This window comes from Microchirus variegatus, assembly GCF_963457635.1.
Source record: "Microchirus variegatus genome assembly, chromosome: 10".
NCBI classification, from domain to species: domain Eukaryota; kingdom Metazoa; phylum Chordata; class Actinopteri; order Pleuronectiformes; family Soleidae; genus Microchirus; species Microchirus variegatus.
In genome coordinates, this window is record NC_139811.1 from 19824964 (window position 1) to 19846098 (window position 21135).

The 21135-nt window shown below is 43.2% G+C and overlaps 2 protein-coding genes across 2 annotated transcripts in view; one reads left to right on the forward strand and one right to left on the reverse strand.

Moving 5' to 3' along the window:
* The first annotated feature begins 1402 nt into the window (after window positions 1–1402).
* hexim1 (HEXIM P-TEFb complex subunit 1) lies at window positions 1403–3270 on the forward strand. The gene has a single exon (XM_083897125.1). The coding sequence runs from the start codon at window positions 1728–1730 to the stop codon at window positions 2814–2816; it is 1089 nt and encodes a 362-aa protein (XP_083753251.1). The 5' UTR covers window positions 1403–1727; the 3' UTR covers window positions 2817–3270.
* A 3142-nt stretch (window positions 3271–6412) lies between these two features.
* arhgap23a (Rho GTPase activating protein 23a) overlaps window positions 6413–21135 on the reverse strand; it is a gene marked incomplete at its 5' end in the record, with an annotated part of 36936 nt that continues 22213 nt past the window's right edge. Inside the window, 17 exons of the mRNA XM_083896856.1 lie at window positions 6413–8111; window positions 8217–8248; window positions 11472–11565; window positions 13377–13418; window positions 13516–13641; window positions 13733–13822; window positions 13917–13990; window positions 14178–14256; window positions 14831–14983; window positions 15074–15192; window positions 16019–16137; window positions 16259–16320; window positions 16410–16718; window positions 16797–16934; window positions 18424–18463; window positions 18543–18654; window positions 20444–20599. Of these exons, the coding sequence (XP_083752982.1) occupies window positions 6654–8111; window positions 8217–8248; window positions 11472–11565; window positions 13377–13418; window positions 13516–13641; window positions 13733–13822; window positions 13917–13990; window positions 14178–14256; window positions 14831–14983; window positions 15074–15192; window positions 16019–16137; window positions 16259–16320; window positions 16410–16718; window positions 16797–16934; window positions 18424–18463; window positions 18543–18654; window positions 20444–20599 (3203 nt within the window). The 3' untranslated portion in view covers window positions 6413–6653. The remainder of the gene's footprint in view (window positions 8112–8216; window positions 8249–11471; window positions 11566–13376; window positions 13419–13515; window positions 13642–13732; window positions 13823–13916; window positions 13991–14177; window positions 14257–14830; window positions 14984–15073; window positions 15193–16018; window positions 16138–16258; window positions 16321–16409; window positions 16719–16796; window positions 16935–18423; window positions 18464–18542; window positions 18655–20443; window positions 20600–21135) is intronic.

A 21135-nucleotide genomic window follows, 5' to 3' on the forward strand; every position in this document is an offset into this window, starting at 1 on the left:
ATAATACATGCAGTTGTTTATTTTGGTTACGTATTCACTTTGGTGTGTGTTCGCAGCTATATATTCACGTACATAACGGGTACATTTCAGTGGAAACGTCTGTACCTTTCTTTGTTTATTAACTTTATCACATCAAACCGTGGCGTACACTTGTTAGCATTACCCTAGCTTTATGGTCTACGTGTGACGTTTTAGGTAGACTTTTCCAGGCCCCAAGATAATTGTTTTCATTGTGTTCCAAACTATGTTTTTTCTATTTTCGTTATAGTGCGTGTGGCTTTACACTTTAAGGAAATATGCAGTGTTCCGTTAAGCAGCTGTATCACCGAAGCGATCATACGCTAACTGACGTTAACCTGCGGCTAACGTTAGCTGGTTAGCTTATCCTTAGCCGTTAACACGACACAACAGTGTAAAAACTAACACTGCACATTGAGTACACGAGTGGAATAAATAGTCGGAAATGATCTAAACCACTCCGTCCACTGGCAGCAGGCTGGTTGAGCGAGGGTGATCGCGCCTGACCCACCCTTTCAACAGCGAGGGTTTCGGAGATGTGCTCTCGACGGCGGCTTCACTACAAATGTCGTTTGTTTACGCTGAATCCAGAGTTCTCTCAGCCACTGCTCACACAGCGTATCACTCCGCACAACACACGGGATATTTATATCGAAACGTTTAATCACCAAACTTGCACAAAAACCACGCATTTCTGTGGCACATTGTATACAATCAATTACGTTACGAAAGAAAGCTGTATTCGACGATTTTTAAAAGAGATTACACAAAGCGGACTAGATTCCACAAGAGGTTTAGCTCATTTCGGTAGAAAATATAGGAGGCATTTCCGTGTAGCGATCATTCGGCGTTATATTGTGTGGGCCCATAAGTTAAGGAACCGTTTACGTTCACTGTCACGACATTGATTAATATACTTCGTATTTAAAAAAACATAATTCGGAAGAACTTTGATCAACTTGTATTCGGTAACTTTTACTTGAGCCTCCTTTATTTGTAAATGGTAGCTCCCATAGAAACGCTCGGGACTGCTTTCTTGTTGTAGATGACGTACTTCTGATTGACAGCTGCGTTCTCCAATAAGAAAAAAGTTTAAGCTTAGCAACAGCAAATTTGCCCTTTTGTCCAATGAACGAAGAGAGAGGCGGGCTCTATCCGGCTCAAGATTCTGTCTTTTGATTGGACGAAACGCCTGTCATTCATGGCAGAGTTGTGGACTTTGTAGTTTGCTTTGGTGCTCGCCGCCAGCATTTGAACGATACCAGAAACAACATATCCCACAAGGCATCGGGTGTTACTACCAGCGGCATGCGCACGGCGCAGAGGCGGAGCTACTATATAAACACGAGCTCGCTCTTCTTCAGTAGCACACTGGACACTGATGTGAGGGCGGATCATAGTCTCCGAGTTAACGGCTCTTCTGACAGCAGCGAAACAGTTAATGGTAGTTAGCGACAGTTGCTCTGACAAACCTCTTGGAGGAGTAACAAGTGTGTACTGTTCGGAAGTTTACCCTTCCTTTACGAAAGTTAGTTTTTCAAGCGTCACCACTTAAACTCTCTTTATTGACTCCGACTCATTCTGGAATACGTATATTTTTTGTGCACATTGACTTTAACGTCATTTGAATAACTTTGAAGCTCAAAATTCGAAATCATTAGCACAGTCCGAACAATGCGTTAAATACGAGGCATCGAAGGATCAGCAGGATGACAGAACCAGTGGACGAGACCCGTCACCTGAAAACTTCAGGCTGCCCATCAGGTGGGAGCAGCGGGGAAGCTCTGGAGCATCTCCGAGTCAGCAACCGTGCTGGACCAGTGAATGGCGACAGGGGGCGACATAGAGAGCACAAGCGGCGGCAGCAGCAGCAGCAGCGGCGGGCGGAGAGCTGCGAGGATGTCAACACTGACAAGTTATGGCAAATGAAAGGCGGTCACAGGGAGGTGTGCCCTGCCGTAACAGCCGGAAACGAGCTCACAGCCCAGGATCACCAGAAATCGAGTGTTCATGACAATCTCACCTCGCAAGGGAAAGACGGCGAAGACACGCCGCCGCAGGAGGACACTTTGAGCCAGGGGCACATCGACTCCGACACTGGCTTGGATGCGCGTCTGGGTAAGAAGAGGCATCGGCGCAGGACCACCAGGAAGAGGCGCAACTGGAAGCCTTACTACAAACTTTCCTGGGAGGAAAGGAAAGTCCTGGAGGAGAAAGAGACAGCCAGGGCTTCCCGACTGAGAGAGGAGATGTTCGCCAAAGGGCTCCCAGTGGCTCCGTACAACACCACACAGTTCCTGATGGACGAGCACGACCGAGAGGAGCCCGACCTTAACACCGAGACCGGGATCAGACGGACCTCGGGTGTCGGTGTTCGCATGGAGGACACCGGCAGCGAGGAGGAACTCTTCGACAACAACAACGAGGAGGAGGAGGATGATGATGATGGCAGCGGCGGAGGCAGCGATGGCATCGGGAGGCCCGGGAACGCAGGTGGGGAGTTTCTCCAGAGAGACTTTTCCGAGACCTACGAGATGTACCATGTGGAAAGTCTGCAGAATATGACCAAGCAGGAGCTGGTGCAGGAGTACCTGGAGCTGGAGAAGTGCATGTCCCGCCTGGAGGAGGAGAACAACCGGCTGAGGCGCGCGGTGGAGCCCGGGGGCGTGACCGTGGAGAGCTCCCTGGTCCGGCTCCGAGAGCTGGAGAGGGAACTGGAGAGACTGAGGGCCCAAAACACGGAGCTCCTTCTGCAGAACCAGTCGGACAAGGACGGGGCCCAGGTCGCTACCAACTAAAAGGACACTAGTAAAACAGGGACAGCCCCTTTTTTGAAAGAGGTAATAACTTTGGACTGCTGCATTTTTTTTAGTTGTCATCAGTTTTCTGTAATCACTTTGTCATTTGGACAATTTAATGTTTGCATTACAATGCAATACTTTGTTTTCTATTTGGACTGCAAGGGTGTCCTGTAATTTTTTTTTTCAAGAAAAAAATGTATATACTTCAATGACAAAATTCTTTTTTATAAAGAGATTGTATTTGACAACACGAAAATATTTTGTTGATTTCCCTCGTCGAATTCGTAGTGAATCCATTTTCATCTACTGTTTCATTTTTAAATAAAGGAAAACATTGTGTGTTGTCCCCCTCCAAAAACAAACGAACTGAATTACAAATGACAGCAAATTGGGTCACCTTGCAAAGACAGAATGGACATTTTAACAGTTGTGTTGTTGTTGACATAAGTTCAAATAAAATGTTGACATTCTGCTCCTATTTGTCATGTGTTGTGAAGTCTGGTCGCTTCTAGCTGTTCTAGCTGTTCTAGCTCTTTTCATTGTGACATGTTAGAAAAAACATGCTGTGAATTAATTTTGTGTAATGCTAAAAATAAAAACGCTTAAATATATTCACATGTAACATTTAAGTGGGATTGATTAAAACTATATAAAAAAATAATAATTTCAAAGTGTTTTTAAAGTTTTGGGGTGTCAAGTCATCATCATACAAATAATCTCCTGTGAGGACCCTGAAAAGGCCACACTGAAGGCATTAAAGGGCTCTGAACTGGAAGAACAGACTGAAGCCAGTGGCATATGGGGGATGGGATATGAAGGGAGATGCTCCGTATGAAGGTTAACTCACTCTCCACTTAAATCCGTTCAGGATTGTAAGGAATGAGAAATCAGTACATGGGCTTCTTTACAAAGAACAAAAGATGTGTTGGTCATTACAAAGGTCAAAGGTCATTCTCCTGCAAATGGCGTTTCTCTAAGCTCAATATTCTGTCATATAAAGATTGGTTTATGACATTCATAAATTCAGAGAGTGAATAAACAGAGTGCAGATATGTAAAATATCTAAGTGAGTTCAAAGGTAGAGCCTTTATAGTTTAGATGAAGTTTCCTTTATTTGAATCAGGGCCAGAGGGCCTGGATAGACCATATTTCTATGTAGCCTCTAGAGGTCGCTATTACACCCTGTAAGAGGCCTCTTCTCAAATCCCCACAATTCCAAACAAACACACACAGGCAGGCATGATGACTTTCTTTTAAACATAGTTCTGTTTATTTACTGTACATCATATAACCTTGCTTTAAAGCACAGCCATGAGGGGAAATGGTTTTTCAGGTGGACAACCTTTAAGTCCAGTCATTTTCATATTAGTTTATACTCAAAAAGCAATTCCAAATGTACACAATACAATATGTTACATATTAAGATGTATGTACAAAAAAAAGATTTTTAAAATACAATAACAAGAAGACATTTTTTTTTTTAGGTTTATTACATTTCAGACAACACACGGCAGCCGTTGACAAGGTGGGCTGTTGGTTCATCTTTTTTTCAGAAATGGGATGTTGTCTGGCGTGAATGACCCAATGCAGACTTAGGGTCCGGGATTGTTACATGTACCATATTCACACACCGTGGATCAGGAGGCAAAGCGACACAGCCTCAGTTTGTTGAGAAGAAGCAGCTGAGAGAATACTATGCATCTTCTCCCCGAGCAGCATCAGTAATAGCTGTTAATGCCTGTGTTAAAGACAAAGAGAGAGTGCATAGACATGTCCTTGGCTTGAAGTGTGCTTTTTTTAATTTATTTTTTTACATTTACCCTCAGACCACTTGTATTTGATGTACACATCTTTGGGTCAGTGCCTTAGTTCTACCATCGACCACAGGAGAGGAGAAAGGAGACCCAGAAACGACAAAAGGAAAGCGGAAAGCTAAGATGCGAGCATGGCACTGCTGAACGAAAAAGACTTTCCAGAAATCAGGCACTTGTAGAAAAAATCTTGAGGTAAGACAAGAGCGTAACTCATCATTCATTATTATTCTTATTATTTTTCACTCGACTTTGTCTCCTGGTCGCAGTTTTGGAAGCTGCACCTCGTGGTTGTGTTATTTTCTGATGGCTAATTGACTCCAAAAAAAAAGCGAGAGATAAAAAACAATACATTTTGCAAGCAGGTGTTCTGTGCTTCATTTCCTCAAATGAAACATTTCCACAGTCTGGGGAAGATTTACTGATTTACTGGGGCCTGGCTGCGTAACCTTAAGGTAATAAGTGTTCAGACGGGATGAACCATTGCTGGGGCTGTGGTGAAAATGTAGCCGTTTGTATGCACGAGGCCATATTTTAACAGTCTATTAAACACCGCCAGGCTTTTGTCTCCGTGTATTCGAAAAACAAAAAGTGATGCACTTTGTCTCAGCGAGTGTGTTAAGGCAGCGCTCGAAGACGTGAGCAACAAACAAATCGCGAGGTCAGCGATCGCAGTGTGGCTCTGAGCTGAACACAATGTAATAATCACCAGATCACATTTCTTTCTACTCTGCTACATGTTGATGTAACACCTGCTGAATTTATATATATATATATATATATATATAGTCACCAGATCATCGAATTTAGAAGACTGTATCTGACGAGATAAAAGTCTCCTGCACAGTGGTGAGAATCGAAGAGAAAAGGCCATCTATGAGGAAATAAGAAACAGGCTTAGTCGTGTTTATCTCGTCTCCTTTGAACAGGTACACCCAAATGGTGAAAACACAATAAACATACCTTTTTTTTATTTAACTTTAATATAAAATATATATATAATATATATAGAGAGCATATAAAATGAAACAAAAAAAAAATATATTAAAAGGAAAAATTTCAAGTAACATCTTGAAAGAATTGACTGTGCACATGTACGCACTGTTTTTTGTTTGTTTTGTAAACCATAAAAAAAGAACTTAAAAACAAAATAAAAAAGTGATAACATAATATTAATATTTACAAGGTTAACTTAACAAGGCTTTGTACAAATGTTACAAAATTGTTCAACACAAACACCGGCACGCTCAGACACGGTCACGAATATGGTTCGCGCTACACACACATAAAACATTATTAACAAGTAGAGAGAGAGACGAGTGTGTTTTGTCTTTGTAATCTAATGTAATCTACTGTTATAAGCAGAAGTGAGAGATTGACAGTGTCTGTGGTCTGAGGAGTAATAACATTAGGAAGACTGATATAAAAATTGAACGAGAAATCCCTCTTGAAATAGTCTTAATCTTACTATTATTATTATTTTCTTTTTTCAAATTGTAACAGTCTGTCTCATTTGGCTCACTGGAGGAGATTTTGGAATTCCACTTTGTTAAAAAAGCACCATTCTCTCAAGATCCAGAGGAAGGCTGAATTTCAGAAAACCCTTCTCTGCTCACTTGAAGGGGATTTAACCCTGTGATTTATTTATGTCATCGCTGAGCCAGGCTGGAGTAAGAGAGAGAGAGAGAGAGAGAGAGACGATGGAAAGGATGCTCAGTTATTACTCAGTAGATCGTTTCTTGGCTGTAACATTGAGTGTGATGAGGTCTGTTTGTGTCTCTGTCCTGTATTATTTCTATAAAAGCACGCGCATAGGAAAAAAAAAAAGGAAAAAAGAAAAGCTTTGGCAACAATGGAATGCCCCTCGCCATGCAAACGGAGCTTATCAAAAAAAGAGAAAGTTGGGCTGCTCTTAAAGACCTTTTCATTGGTACACGGAAGTTGCTCCTGGCAACGAACCACAACTCTGTTTACACTGCTGCTGGTTTAATGACCTGCAGGGAGTCAGCAGCTCTGACAGGAATCACAGATACTGGTGGAATCTCGATGTGGGTACCTGACGCGCGGCTGGTCCTTGCTCGAGAGCGTCCGCGTCCCGAGGCAGCCCTTGCGTTTTCACCTGGCTCTGACTGATAGGAGACAAGGGGAAATCATTGACGATCATTGGGGGTTTCTTGTCGGACGTCTCGGTCGGGGAGGCCACCACGGTGTGTCTGCGCCAGGCCCGCCTCTTCCTCCGCGTCTCAGGCGACAGAGGTTTCCGCAGCCCCACGCTGCGCAGGTCGTCGGCCGAGCCGAGTAGACGAGCGCGGACCTGCTCAGCCAGAGATCTGCCTCCCGGACCGGTCGGGGTGAAGGACGAGGCCTCGCTGGGTGGCAAGGAAGGATTGAGCCGGGCCAGGCGGAGGCTCTCCTGACTGCTGACTGAGGAAGGGTTGGTTCTGGAAGTGTCTCGCCTCACTCTCGGTGCTTCTTCTGAGCCAGAACACGCGCCGTCACAGTGCGCCATGGTCTCAGACAGCTCCAGCAGGTCCAGAGAGCGAGCCTTGGCCTTCTCCGACTTGAGCTTCTTCCTCGCCAGAGTGTCACACTGGATCAGCTTGTGGGAGTTGAAGGAAGGCCGCGAGTGCAGTCTGTGAGTGGTGGAGGAGGAGGAGAAGGAGGAGGACGAGGGCGTGGTGGAGCGCGCTCCTCCTTCGTTCCTCTCCGCAGAGTCTGGGGTGTGTGTGAGGGGTGTGGGCGGGGCAAGCAGGTTTGTGGGTGAGAGGACCGGCGGTTTGTAGTGCGTGTAGAGGAAGCTGCGTGGAACCCCTGCTGCCGCCGGCGGCGGTTGCGCGCTCGTGGGTGTGGTCGTGTTCTTACTGGGTCTCTCCTGAGTGACAGAGCGCGAGGCAAAGCCGCTTTCATTGTCCGTCTCGCTCACCAGCTCGCTGTGCTCGTCGTCCGCGTCGTCCCCCCTCCCCTCTGAGCCCAGGCTGCGCCCTAACGTGGAGAGGGTGGAGTAACCGGAGACGATAGAGCGCGCGTCCTCCGGTGCCCGCCACGGCGGCCCCTTCACTTGCACCCGCGCCTCTTCCTCCTGCAGCATAATCGCCGCCTGTCTCTCTCCCGCCTCCTCTTCCTCTTTAGAGCACGGCATGCTGGGAATGACTGCAGCCACCTCCTGTACTTCCTCCGCTTTCTCGCCACTTTCTGCCACTTCCTCGTCTTCCTCTTCCTCCTCTTCCTCTTCGTCGTCATCCTCCTCTCCCTCCGCACGAGGAGCGGTGTCCCCCACGGGCGACTCCTCCTCCTCCTCCTCTTCCTCCTCCGCCCCTAGATGCCCGGCTTTGATTGGCTCGTGCTCAGAGTCGTCGTCGGTGCTGCTGCCCACACGGCGGGCGTTATGACGCTTTCTGCGTTTGCGTCCCGTCACGGCGGACATGATGGACAGAGCGAGGAAGTCCTTCGCTGTGAGGTCCTTCTTTGACCCCCATGACCCCTGAAAGAGGGAAGAACTGTTATTGGGATATAATCTTGTGATTTACAGTGTTGTTTTCGGGGATTATTTGAGATGCACTGAACGCCAGAGTGAACCTGACATTACCTTTGATTTCGCCGAGTCACTGTTGGTTGAGTCTGTGGAACATGAAAGTAAAAAAAAAAAAAACACAAGAGGGTCAAATACAAAGAAGTTCACAAAATGTCCTAACGGTCATGGAGGAGGACACAGAGGCAGATGGTGCACAAACCCCCCAAAAAATCACTATAAACACCTGCAGTGACATCACTGATTCAGGCGTGATTAGAGTCACAACACACCTGAATGTCTCTGTTGTGATAAAAACAACAACAATTTTCTCTATTCAATTTGTCTATCTCTTTTCATTCTTCCTCTGTGTCCTCTACCACTGATGGACAAAGACACTGGCGTGGGGATGTGGAAGAGAAACAATGATTGGTGAAGCAGGTTTGTGTGATTTTTTTTTGGTGGGTCTGCATTAGGAAACCAGGGCACACACTGACGACGAGATCACTGAAAGCACTGATGACATCGATCAGTTGAAAGAGGAAGCGTTGGAAAGGCATGGAAAGCAGAAATAATCAACAGCGTGAAAAGAAGGGCAGTTCCCTCACAAACACACACACACACACCACGCAGATGCGGGATACAAAGCTTCACAATCAAAATCCTGTGAGAAACCAAGAGACGTGGGAGGGGGTTGTTGCTTCCTAGGGGGATGGTGGTGGGAGTCATTTCTCATGTGCCAACTACATTAATACTACATTTCAAGCCAGTTTATTACAGATGGTGGGTTTTCTTCTTTTCCCATGTGTATCAAAGACACTCTAGGATTAAAATCCAGAAAGAAGCCTTTAGTTTTTCTGAAATGCAGCTGCCTCACTAGTGATGGGAATATTGTATACTGCGTCTACACATGGAGGAGAATAATCTCTATGCAAATCTATGCACCGATCAGATTTGGGTACATTAGAAAACCAGCTATTGGGGATTTTTGTTCATATTATATGTTTATAATTAATAATATGTATAAAATGTGTTTTATATATTTATATCACTTTGAGCACTGTGAACTTCTGCAGACATGTTAAAATGTTAAAAAAAAAGGTGTCTACAGATCAAATTAACTTGAACTACGGTCTTCTCGCTTTAAAAAGCTGTGACCTATATCAATGATCGTGTCACCATAAACAGCTTCCTGTTAACAGAAAACTCAATTTCTTATGGAGTGAAAATATCACTCCAATTTCTGGGTTTGTGAGTGACCAGATATTATGCTTTGTGTTTTTATTCTACTTTAAAAACAATTGTTTAAATAGGGTTTGGGCTACGAAAAAAGGACTTTGTGTGTGGAGTCAAGATTATTTAATGCAGAGGTCTCAAACCTGTGGCCCTTCAATGGATTTAATGTGGCCCTCTAATCATATCATGCTTTAATTATTTATTTCTGTATGTTTTGTTGTTTGTTTTAGCAATGCTATAATGACAAAAGAGGATCTATTGAGGATTATTCCGATTTCCCTTTCACTTTCGTTTTTTGTTGTTTAAAAATGTTTTAATTTTATTTAGCGTGATCTAATTGAACAATAATAGCCCAAAATATCCATATTCTTACCATTTCACACCGTCTTTAACATATTTGAGGTCTATCATTTGACACATATACTATGTTACTTTTATTTAGAGCTGAAACAATTACTCGATTAATCGATAACTAAAGTGATCGACAGACACTTTTATTTTGAAATTGTGCGATATACAGTACTGTGCAGAAGTCTTAGGCCACCCTTATCTTTGTTGTTTTAGCAATGCTATAACGACAATAGAGGATCTATTGAGGATTATTTCTATTTCACTTTCACTTTCGTTTTTTTTTGTAAAATTTTATTTAGCGTGATCTACTTGAACAATAACACAGCTCTGTTAATACTGGAGTGGAACCTTCATTAATGTTACTGGTAAATCCTGTGTTTGTCCTACTATTTCATTTAAAGTAAAAAGCCTATATTACACCAGGTTTATTCAAGACACGCTTGAGCATTACATACACATGTTGCATGAGTTAAAGTCACTGACAGCTCGCTGATATATAAGAGCAGCTTTAAGTCGCATCACTTCATTCCAAATTCACATGATGATGATGAAAAAACAACAGAGCTGGCGGTGCCTGAAACTTCTGCACAGAACTGTGTATCATCACAGATAATTGTTAGTGCAATATCGTGTGGCGGAATATTGTTCTCACGTCGCCCGTCACTGGGACACTAGGACTTTTAGGGAGACATCAGGGTGGACCCTGAAGAATGGACTGGACTATTACAGCTCGATGAATGACGGTTTGCAGTGCAGTGATCGACAGTAACGACAGGCCACCAGTGAGGGGTTTGTCTCTCAGTGACAGAACACAGTTTGCACTCAAGCTTTAACAGGCGGCATCCAGTCATCTGTTAATTCATTAGTCAGACTGGGGAGAGACACCAAAGTGACATGTCCATACAGAGACGTCTGTCTGACACTGAGAGGGAGACACGGGAGGGGGAGGGCGAGGGAGGGGGTCACCATGGACACACAAACCATCACCACCCCTAATATTCCCTCTCAAACTTATTCACACTATCCCATACTTACTCTTTTACTTATTTCATTTTCACAATATGATGCACTGACTTGGTTTCACACACACACACACACACACACACACACACATACATAATGCCAGGGGAGTTTCCGTCCTACCGCAGTGGCTGCTCCACAGGCTCAGCTAAGAAAAAAAGGAAATGCAGAAAACGTACAGAGAAAGTGAAAGATGGGCAACGAAGAGATGTGGGGGGGGGGGGGGGGGTGGGATAGAGGTCAGCAGAAAAGAGATAGAGAGTACGGGCATGCTATCGAAAACACACACACGCACATACACAAACGCTAAGGCTTCATTTCTTATGCCGCGCTCCAGTTCTGCCGGAAAGCCGGGAATTCTGCATTCAAAGTGGGACGAGAAGGAATTCCAATCAAGTGTTGGAATGCTGTCGTCTGACTTTCATGCCGACGCTGTCAACACTTAACAGGCGGTCTTGTTAACATGTTATTAAAAAAAAAAAAAAAAAAAAAATTCAAAGTAATTACTCATGCGTCTATTCTAGAGTCTAGTGACACAAGATTAATGTTTAATGTCTGAAAAAACAAGTTTGTTTTTTAAAAGATAATTTTAAAAAATAGCTTAAATGGAGAATTATTATTTAGTTTATAATGACGCACTCTAAAGGGGATTTCTTATTTCCAGCAGCATGTATTTAAGGTTGCTATCAGTCTGCTCTGTTGGAGTAAACACAGCGGTGCCCTCACCTGAGGCCTCCCCGAGCAGAGCGGTCCTGCCGATGTTGGACAGCAGGTGGTCGATGTTGGGGGCAGGCTGTACATCTTCTGTGTCCACCGGTGTCTGGAAGAAATGGACACAATAATTTTGTATTGTACTGTATACATTTGATACAGCAAGAAAACAACGATTTAGCAGAAAACTAAAGAGAGAGGGGAATCCAAAAGCCAGACTTGACTCGGTCATCTCGATCATTACTCACCAGTTAATGTCCAACAGCTCTGGAGTTATTGCTATTAAATATATGCTTGAACAGTTTTATCTATATCTATGCTCTCAGTCATAAAGGGAAAACTTTAAGGTCAAATTTAAACCGTGACAAAATGTCACCTCTGTAAAAGTCTTTAAGTATAATCACTGCACTGTGTGTGTGTGTGTGTAAGGGTCAGATCTTAAGTGTCCAGTGCATCTTTTCTTATAATTAGTACAATGACAGTCATGATGATAATTACTCAGCACGTTAGTATTTATATAAATGTGCAATAAAACACAATTGTATTCATCTCGGTTGCAGCCATTGTGTCTAACTCGTCATGATTGTGAGTTCTTCTTTTTAAAAAAAAATAATTTTACTGATTTCCTGGGAGTCATTAAAAACAAGACAAGTTTGCTGCATTACCCATAAAAATGAAATGACTGTCAATGAAGAAGAAGCGGCTTATATCAAGACTGAGCAGCAGAGTCATTTTGTTTCTGAAAAACTCACCGGTGGCACATTTCTTTTGTTGACGAACAATCTTTTAGATTTAGCTTCTTTTTAAATGTCTTCTTTTTTTCAGTTTCTGTATTTTGTCCCGATATAGCCCATAATATCCATATTCTTACCATTTCACACCTTCTTTTACATATTAGAGGTCTATCATTTGACATATACTATGTTACTTTTATTTAGAGCTGAAACAATTACTTGATTAACCGATTACTAAAGTGATCGTCAACTATTTTGATTCATCGGTTTGAAGCTTTTTTCATTATTAAGATTTCTGATTGTTTTAGCTTGTTAAATGCGAATATTTTCTTTGTTTCTTTGCTCCACATAAAAAAGAAATCATTAAAACTGAATCATTTGGTCTGTGGACAAAACAAGACATTCAAGAACAGCGTAATTTCCGGATTTGACAAACACTCATCAATATTTTTTTTTAACGTTTTTCTGATATTTTATGGACCAAACGATTACCAGATTCATTGATTATGACAATAATCATTAGTTGCAGCTAGTGTTGTGTCGGTCAGGAGTGATTCGTTCGAAAGTACGAATCATTTGAGTGAACGAACTGACTGGGCTCACTTCATGAACGGATTTGTGTCTTTCTTAGTTCAGTTGAGCTCAGCAGCGATCGTTGCGGCCCGGGAGTGGAACTGCCGCGTTCTGTGAATCACTCGTGAAGTCGTTTGCCGACGCCGTCACTCACTGGTGAATCTTCGGCAAACGACGCCAGCCAAAGTTCGCCGAGCGGGGAGGGAGTGACTAGTAAGAGGAACTGTGTCTGCCATGCTGCTGTGATTCGTTCATGTCATGTCATGATTCGCGAACGAACTGACACACAGAGAACTGGAGAACTGTGGCTGAGGACATGAATCTCGTTCGCGCTGTCACTCACTCTATGACCCGCGCCGCGAACGTACTGCACCCAGGGAGGAGGTGAGTCACGTTGCAGGGCACTGGGCTCCTGCTAAGCACTGAATGATTCGGTGAACGAATCTTTTGAACAAATCCTTTTAATGAACTGATTCAAGTGATTCAGTACACTCAAATGAACTGCCGATCCCATCACTAGTTGCAGCTCTACTTTCATTTGCAAACACACTGTCTCTGTGTAGACCTTTAGTTTATGTGTGGTGTAAAACAACAATATGAATTAAACATTTACCTTTTCATCCTTGTCCAGCTCATCAGTGAAAAACCAGATGTACTACAAACGAGACGGAGAGGAAAAAGTTCAGCATGACAATAATAATAATGAGTCTTTTTGTAACGTGTGTGTTTGTCTCTCTCTCGCTCTCGCTCACATGTTGGATGAGTGTCTCCACTATCTTGTAGCGGTCAGGCATGTGTGTGACCATGTCTTTCATGTTGTCCTCTGACGTCCGGACCAGAGTCGGACCAAACACCAACGCCAGGTTACGAGGCTCCATCTGCACGGGTAAAGACATGAGACATTCATATCTGGTAACGTCACACAGAGATCCAGTGTAAAAATGTTATAGGTTTCCCATTATAATGCACCTTGTTTTTATCTGAGCTGTCTGCTACAGTCTTCAGGTGACCAACCAGGAACTTCAGTGTGTGGTAATAATGATCGGGCAGGTCCCGGATCTACGTATGAAAGAGAAACATGAGGAATGACGACATTGACACACATATTTAATCACACGGGGGTAACAGAAGAAGAAGAAGAAGGAGCGCGTACCAATTTGTTCATGGTCTTTAACCGGTCTGACGCATTCTCCATCCGATTGGCATCAATGAAGTCATTGTACTTATCTGTAAATGCATTCAAATGTTAATATGCTTAATAAGTCAGGTAAGATTTAAATGAAAAACGCAAGATGTGGCCACCACGACGCAGAAGTATAGAGGCTTGAGGTGTCTCCGTGGTGACGCAGTCGGATAACGCATTACGCAGTCGGAGAAGTAAAATGTGGCCTCACGGCGTTGTGCGTGGACTCACCGTTGGTAAAAAGTGGCTCAGGAAGTTTCCTGAAGAAGGATTTGAGTAAACTGCTGACGACGTTGAGGTCCTGCCACTTCTGTTGGACCAGAAAAACACAGAGAGGAGTCAGGAATCACAGTGTTTAAACGTTCATTATTCTGCATGTAGTGCTTTTCCTTTTTGTCATGTAGTGTAAACTACCGTTCAAAAGTTTGGGGTCACCTATACAATTTTCTGGCATTTTCCATTCAAAGTCACACTTTTATTCATCAAAAGAGTAGCAAAATGAATAGAAAATATAGTCAAGACTTCGACAAGATTAGAAATAATGATTTTTATTCAAAATAATAACTTTGCTTTCATAAAAGAACCAGCAAAACTGTTTTCAGTTGTGCTAACATAATTGCACAAGGGTTTTCTAATCATCCAATAGCCTTCTAAAGCGATTAGCAAACACAATGTACCATTAGAACACTGGGAATGGGCCTCTATACACCTATGTACATATTCCTAGATAGAATAGTCATTTACCACATTAACAATGTATAGAGTGTATTTCTGATTCATTAAAAAAAAAAAAGAGCTTTTCCTACAAAAATAAGGACATTTCTAAGTGACCCCAAACTTTTGAACGGTAGTGTAAGAGTCAATCTGCAGTCGTCGTTGCTCACCTCCTCCGCAGGGTTGATGTCAACTCCCTTGTTGAGCTGCTCCTGAAGCATCGACACCATGGCGTTGTTCCCGGGAACCCTGTAGATCCCGGTGTATTCCAGACCCATCTCCTCCACCAGACCACAGCAGATCTCCACGATCAACGGGATGAACTGAGCAGAATTTACAAAAATCAGAATTTAACAATCAGTAAAACGGGCACATTAAGCAGATCTTGGTGGATGGAGGTCAGTGGGACTGACCTTGTTGTTGACACCAGGCTGACAATCCTCCAGCCTCACACCAAAGGCTTTGGGCCCGGCCTTCTTTGACTTCTTCATGATGTTGATGCCCCACGGAGACTTGGGCGGGCTGCTCTCTTCTGAGAACAGATCGAACACAGACAAATGGTCAATGCATAAGTTAAAAGATAATATTCTACCTACAGCTGTGGGACTCCATTAAATAAAGGCCACTTCACCCATAAAATATGTCGTTTTTTTTACTTATTTCTAGAGATAAATGTGTTATTCGATCGTCAGACAGTGGATCAGAGATACATGTCTCATTCCCACAACAACAGAGGGAGTTTGGATTGAAAGAAATTAATAAAACTGACAAAAATTCAAAAGCCCTACACAGTTTACTATACTATGTTTCTGTCAATTATAACCCGTTTTATGAATAAAAGATCTGAAAAAAAAAAATATATATATATATATTTTTTTAAAAAGGTCAAATTTTATCCATCTCTGTATTAGAATGTGAGTTAAACAAATACAGCATAATGGTTTAGAGTGTATTCTTCACTTGACCAAGTGGAATATGAAATCAATGTGATGGAAAATAAATGTGAAATAGATCATTTCCTGGGTATCTTTCTCTCTGTATACTGAACAACTATTAATACGATTCCTCCCTGTACTCTCTGTTGTTTATTTATTTATGTGTAACAAATTCTTGGGGACTGACAAATAAATAGTTCGGAAACTGCTGATGTCTTTATTAATCCTTCACAAGAAGACTGAACTGACTAAATAATACAATATTAATGAATAAGTAAGTGGATGTTTGAATGTGGAGGTTAATTTGATTATAAGTGCTTTTATTAATATAAGTCTGCTTTTTCCTAAACACGATCTGTAGTGAACAGATCCTCTTTTGCCCCTCTTCAGCATATACTTCTGGTGTCTGACCCTGACACTGACCTTTGCCCTCTGGTTTAGGGGAGCGCGGCCCTGCAGCGGCGTTCTCCGTCTTGCCGTGCAGGAAGGGAGGCTTCATGCGGGACAGCCTGGGAGAGGAGTCGGGCTTGCTGCCTGTTGGACTGCAGGGGGAGACAGAGAGAGGGTTTCCATTCGAGCTGTCAGCCATGACATCATCTATTATTATGTGGTAAAGAGTTGCTTTATTGTGCTTCAGTTGGAATTTACGATCAGGTGACTCACCTTTGTTTCCTGTAATCATTCAGCTTCTTATTGATGAGGGCCTGTCTGGAAAAGCCAAGTTCCTGCAGCAATCAAACAAATGAACGTTGTGATTCTGAGAGTTTCTCTTTTCTGATTAAAAAACAAGTCGGGCACAGGTGTGACCTCTGACCTCGCTGTCCGTCTTGCTGTTCTCCCTGATGACCTCTATCCAGTCCAGCATGTCCTCCCGGTCCTCCGCCTGCAGCAGGTACTCACAGAAGTCCTGGGTGGTGAGTCGCAGGGCGTGTTTCCGTTTGGTCTCGCTGTAGGCGATGTCCACCAGGCAGCCGCGGATGCTGATCGGCTGCTCGTCCTCTGCCGAGCCACCGATGGTGGCCCCGCGAAGCACCGCCTCCCTCTTGTCCTTGTAGAGGAACAGCGAATGGGAGCGAAGCACCGAAAAGACTCGCTTCCAAGGACGCATGCCGCTGCCCACCTTCTGTGAAAGGAAACATGAAAGGATTAATGCGAGTGTTCACTTCTCATTCACTCCAGGTGTCACTCACTGTCTGCTTACTTTGCCCTTCTCTGTGAGGATCTGTTTGAAGTGCAGCCATCCCTCTCTCCGTACGTCGCTGTAAACGATGGTTCCCAGCTCTGAGGTGGAGTGGCGTTTTGATCGAACCTCCTCTGCCGTTCCAAGGTTTTCCAGGGACTGAAACACGCACAAGAAAATGTTTCAAAAAAACATTACTCATAATGACATCCTGTCACATTTACAACTATTCGTCGTTGTGAGAGCTGGGAATGGAATCTGACTCGGTCGGGTAGGAGAGGGTACGGGTGACGGGAGGCCATTTTCCAGGATATGAGATATAAAATTGGCTCCTTTCACAAATAAAAAGTCAAATTAAGAAGCGTTTAAACGCACTTTTACTGCTACTGCTTGATTCAGATTCCAAGGGTCTTGATTCGAAACTCTCGCTGTGTTTTCACAATATCAGCAACATTACTGAGCCAATTTATTCCTGCATATTTTAGGAAGCAGCTGGTGAACATCCAAATGCCTCCATAACAAAATAAAATGAGAAGAGATAGGAAAACTCCTCATCTTGTAACTGCACTGAAACACTCAGCATTTACATGGATCACTTGTTCTAGGTGCTGTTTTAGGTGTGTTGCTGTCCTTAAATGAGAGTCCTTTGTCCTCCAGGTGTAGGTGGACTACTGCCTCCTGACCTGTCCTTCTCTTGTGTTCTATGCAAAGGTGTGAGCGTTTCTTGCCCTGAGGGTGGACAAACTTCTGCCTCAGATTGTTTCAGACCTTTAAAGGAGACGTATTATGCAAAATCAACTTTTTAATCATTTTAATACTTATATTTGGGGCTCTGGAGGCCCTATGAGTAGGTGAAAGTGTGAAAAAATATGACTCTTTTGTGGTTCACCTCAGTCTAAATATAAAGGGGGTTAAACACGCAATTCCTGGAATTGTTGTCTCATGGAGCTCCGCTTTATCCCTAAAAAACACAAGAGTGCAGGCGAGGGGCAATTGTATCCGGAAGAGCAAAGTGTTGTATTCCTGGCTCCACAGTGCAGCACAGAGTTCTACACAAACTTCCAGCCTCAGAGGATTTATGTGTCCAGTGGATACATTTTATGTATGACGACAATGTGCCGGCTAGAGTTGACAAACGATGGCTTATCCAAATGCTAACTGCTGTTAGCTGCCGGAGCCTCAGTGACGCTGACGTAGTTTCTTGTGTCTCATTTGCATTTAAAGAGACAGGCACTCAAAACAGAGTGTTCTGAACAGGGCTGTTTTGGCAGAGTGACTGAACTGCTGTGGTGATTCATCCTTATGGTATTTTGACGAAAGCATGTCACTGACATGTTCATTAGGACACCAGGGAACTAGGTTAACTTGAAAGAAATAGGGTATAATATGTCTCCTTTAAGTGCACTAGGACATGTTATTTGTTGAGGTTCCTTCTTACTTCTCCAACAAAAGGTGGGAATAACAAATGTTCTTTCTATTTTTTTGTCCATTTTGAGATAGAAGAAGTTAAATTATATATGCAGGGTAAAAAAAACTGCATTGAACTCAGTAACCCTGAGAAAATCCACGACATGGAAAAGGGACACAAGCAAAGTAGTGAAAAAGAACATGTTTGTGTTAAAATGTCAACCAATGGTAAAGAACTCACCCCATCTGTGAAGAAGCTCTTCACTCTCTTTGGTAACCTCCTGTGGAGAACAACACCAGTGTCAAATTTGACGGCCCACGCTGTGCATTTCAAGGTATTTAACTGCATAAAGCACTCACGAGAAGACGCGTCCTTCCTCCCTGAACGTGTTGAGTCCTTCGTCGCATGACTTGGAGCGCTCGGTGGTGATGGCTAGAAGATAGGAGGAACGGCGACTCGATTTAATACTGCCTGCTCGGTGAGAGGATGAATGAACGGAGACGGAGAGAGAGAGAAGATATAAAAGACAAAGAGACAGACAGAGAGAAAGACAGAGTGTTGATGTAATGCCAATCACCAGAGTGGACGGTGTTGGATTAGGAGATGGGGAATATCGAGAGAGGAAGCAGGAGAAGGTGGTGGAGGTTGAGGAGGGGGGAGTGGTCAGTGATGTAGTGAGGGTGGACGCTGGATGTATGAGCTCAGGGGTGGGTTAAATCCAGTTAATGTAGATTATTTTTCTCACCACTGGCATGCAGGTATAACCTCAGTGAACACTGACTGACATGCAGATCATGCAAGTCAACGTGTCAAATATGGACTGACAGTTGAACTCTTTTAAAAACTCGCCGACTTTTCATGCACAGCTAGAAAAAATAACCAAACACACGTTTTTGAACAAACTTATCAAACATGCAACCAACAAATCCAGCATGCAAATATTGTACAGCAGTGCTTAAAGTCTCAGAGAAGTAGGTTGAAATGACAAAAGAAGACTTGAAAGACATTAGCTGCGTCCTAATCTGTGGGCTGGATCCTAAGAGAGAGACGCACTGAAAATGATAACCCAAGAGAGAACTTGACCGATTCTTCCACTGGCACACAAAGAATTCTGGGATACGGCAAAGGCGTTCGACTTGAAAGGAAAACCGTCTACATCGCTGCACTGTGACGCATCCAGACGACAAACGCACACTCTGGAGGATCCAGGCTGAGAATTGGGACACCGCTATTAATTAAGTGTCTTTTTTCACGGCAGGCATTTTGAAAGGTTGCAGCAGTCCGAGAAGCACAGGTCTATGAATGAAGGCCGAGTTCCAATTAGTTTTTTCAGTTTCACAGTGCATACTGACTTAGTGTCACACTAAAGTCACACTACAGTGTAATGTAATGTAACGTCCTTAAGGTATTACTGTAATTAAGTACAAAGTTCAAATACGCACTTTACTTTGTTATTCATATTTCTTGCAACGTTTACTCCACTACATTTCCTTCAACTATATTTGTTACTCGTTACTACCAAATAAAATCAGAAGAAGAAGAGTTGGTATTTAGTTATGACCTTTTTACCCATTCACATACTTCAACATGGGGTTAAGTGTCTTGCTCAATGACACATATAGACTAGCAGAGCCAGGAATTGAACCCTCAACATTCCATTGCATTATATCAGAAAATTGATACTTGAGTTCAGTAAATGTCATATACTTTTGTCAAGACTTTTACTGAAGTCATTTTATAAAAAGTGACTTCAAGTGAGCAGGTGTGTATAGGTGTGTGTTTGTACACTTCTGTAACTTTTTACACACTTCTCTGTGGTTATATGTCCTTGTATGTCTTTTTTAAATTTTTTTTATAAGAGATAGTAAACATCGTTAACAAAAAAAAGGGACTTCTACAAAAGTCCTCTTCTGGTGAGATACTTGTACTTTTACCCAAGTATCCCTTTAAGGTACTTTATACAAGACTAAATGGAACAATGGTTTTCAGTTACACTTGTGCTTTTCCTGTCAAAATGTCAACATTGAAAAAGGCCCTCAGCATTTTAAGGCCAAAATAATCTCAGCCCACAGACCACCATCATGTTAGCTCTACAAGTCACAGGAGGTTTAGAGATCTAAAGCACATGCACATGATTATCGCTCTCCCTCTTGACAAATCTACTGTACATTCATGGCAGATATACATTTAAAAAAAATATATATTTTCTGGCTGCATGCAGTGGGGAGTAAGGGAACCAGGGACGGAGGGGGGCACTCACTGCAGTCGTGTGAGAAGAGCCTAGTGAGGGGAAAAGTGAAGGTGGGGGAGGCGGGGCTTGTGACAGCGGCGGGTGCTGGACTCATGCCGCTGGACACCACAGAGGACGCCGGCACATGACGGGCGCGCAAATCAGCGCCGGGGCTGGTTGGCTCATCTGTGGGAGGATGGAGGGAAGCAGGTAGTAGAGGGAAGAAGAAGGAGGGGGAGGGAGGGGGGGGGGGGGGGGGGGTGAAGAAGAGGAGGAGGAGAAAAGAAAAGAGGATTGAGTTAGGTGTTAGAGAAAAAGGGTCAGAGGAGAAGAGGAGGGAAAGTAAATTGGCAGGGGTTAGATTTGGAGAAGTTACGGCGAGGAGAGGTGTTTTTTTTTTTATATATATATATATGAAGGGAGTGGAACCACAGGGTTACCATCAGAGATACTGAACAATGGAATGCATTTCACAACATCCACGTCTTTAACCTCACATTTAAATTCCATCAAAGTGAACACAAGCAACAACCACATCCTAAGAGGAGGCGAATGCAGATTCCAGACACAAAAGAACGACCACAAACATAAACATCTCTGGTTGTTTGTGAATCCTAAAAGACTGAAACTAGAGCATTTACAGCTGTCTCCTGAAAGAATGAGTGTCATTGCAATCTGACTATAGTGATAAGAATAAAATCACACAGGCATTTGGCAAAATA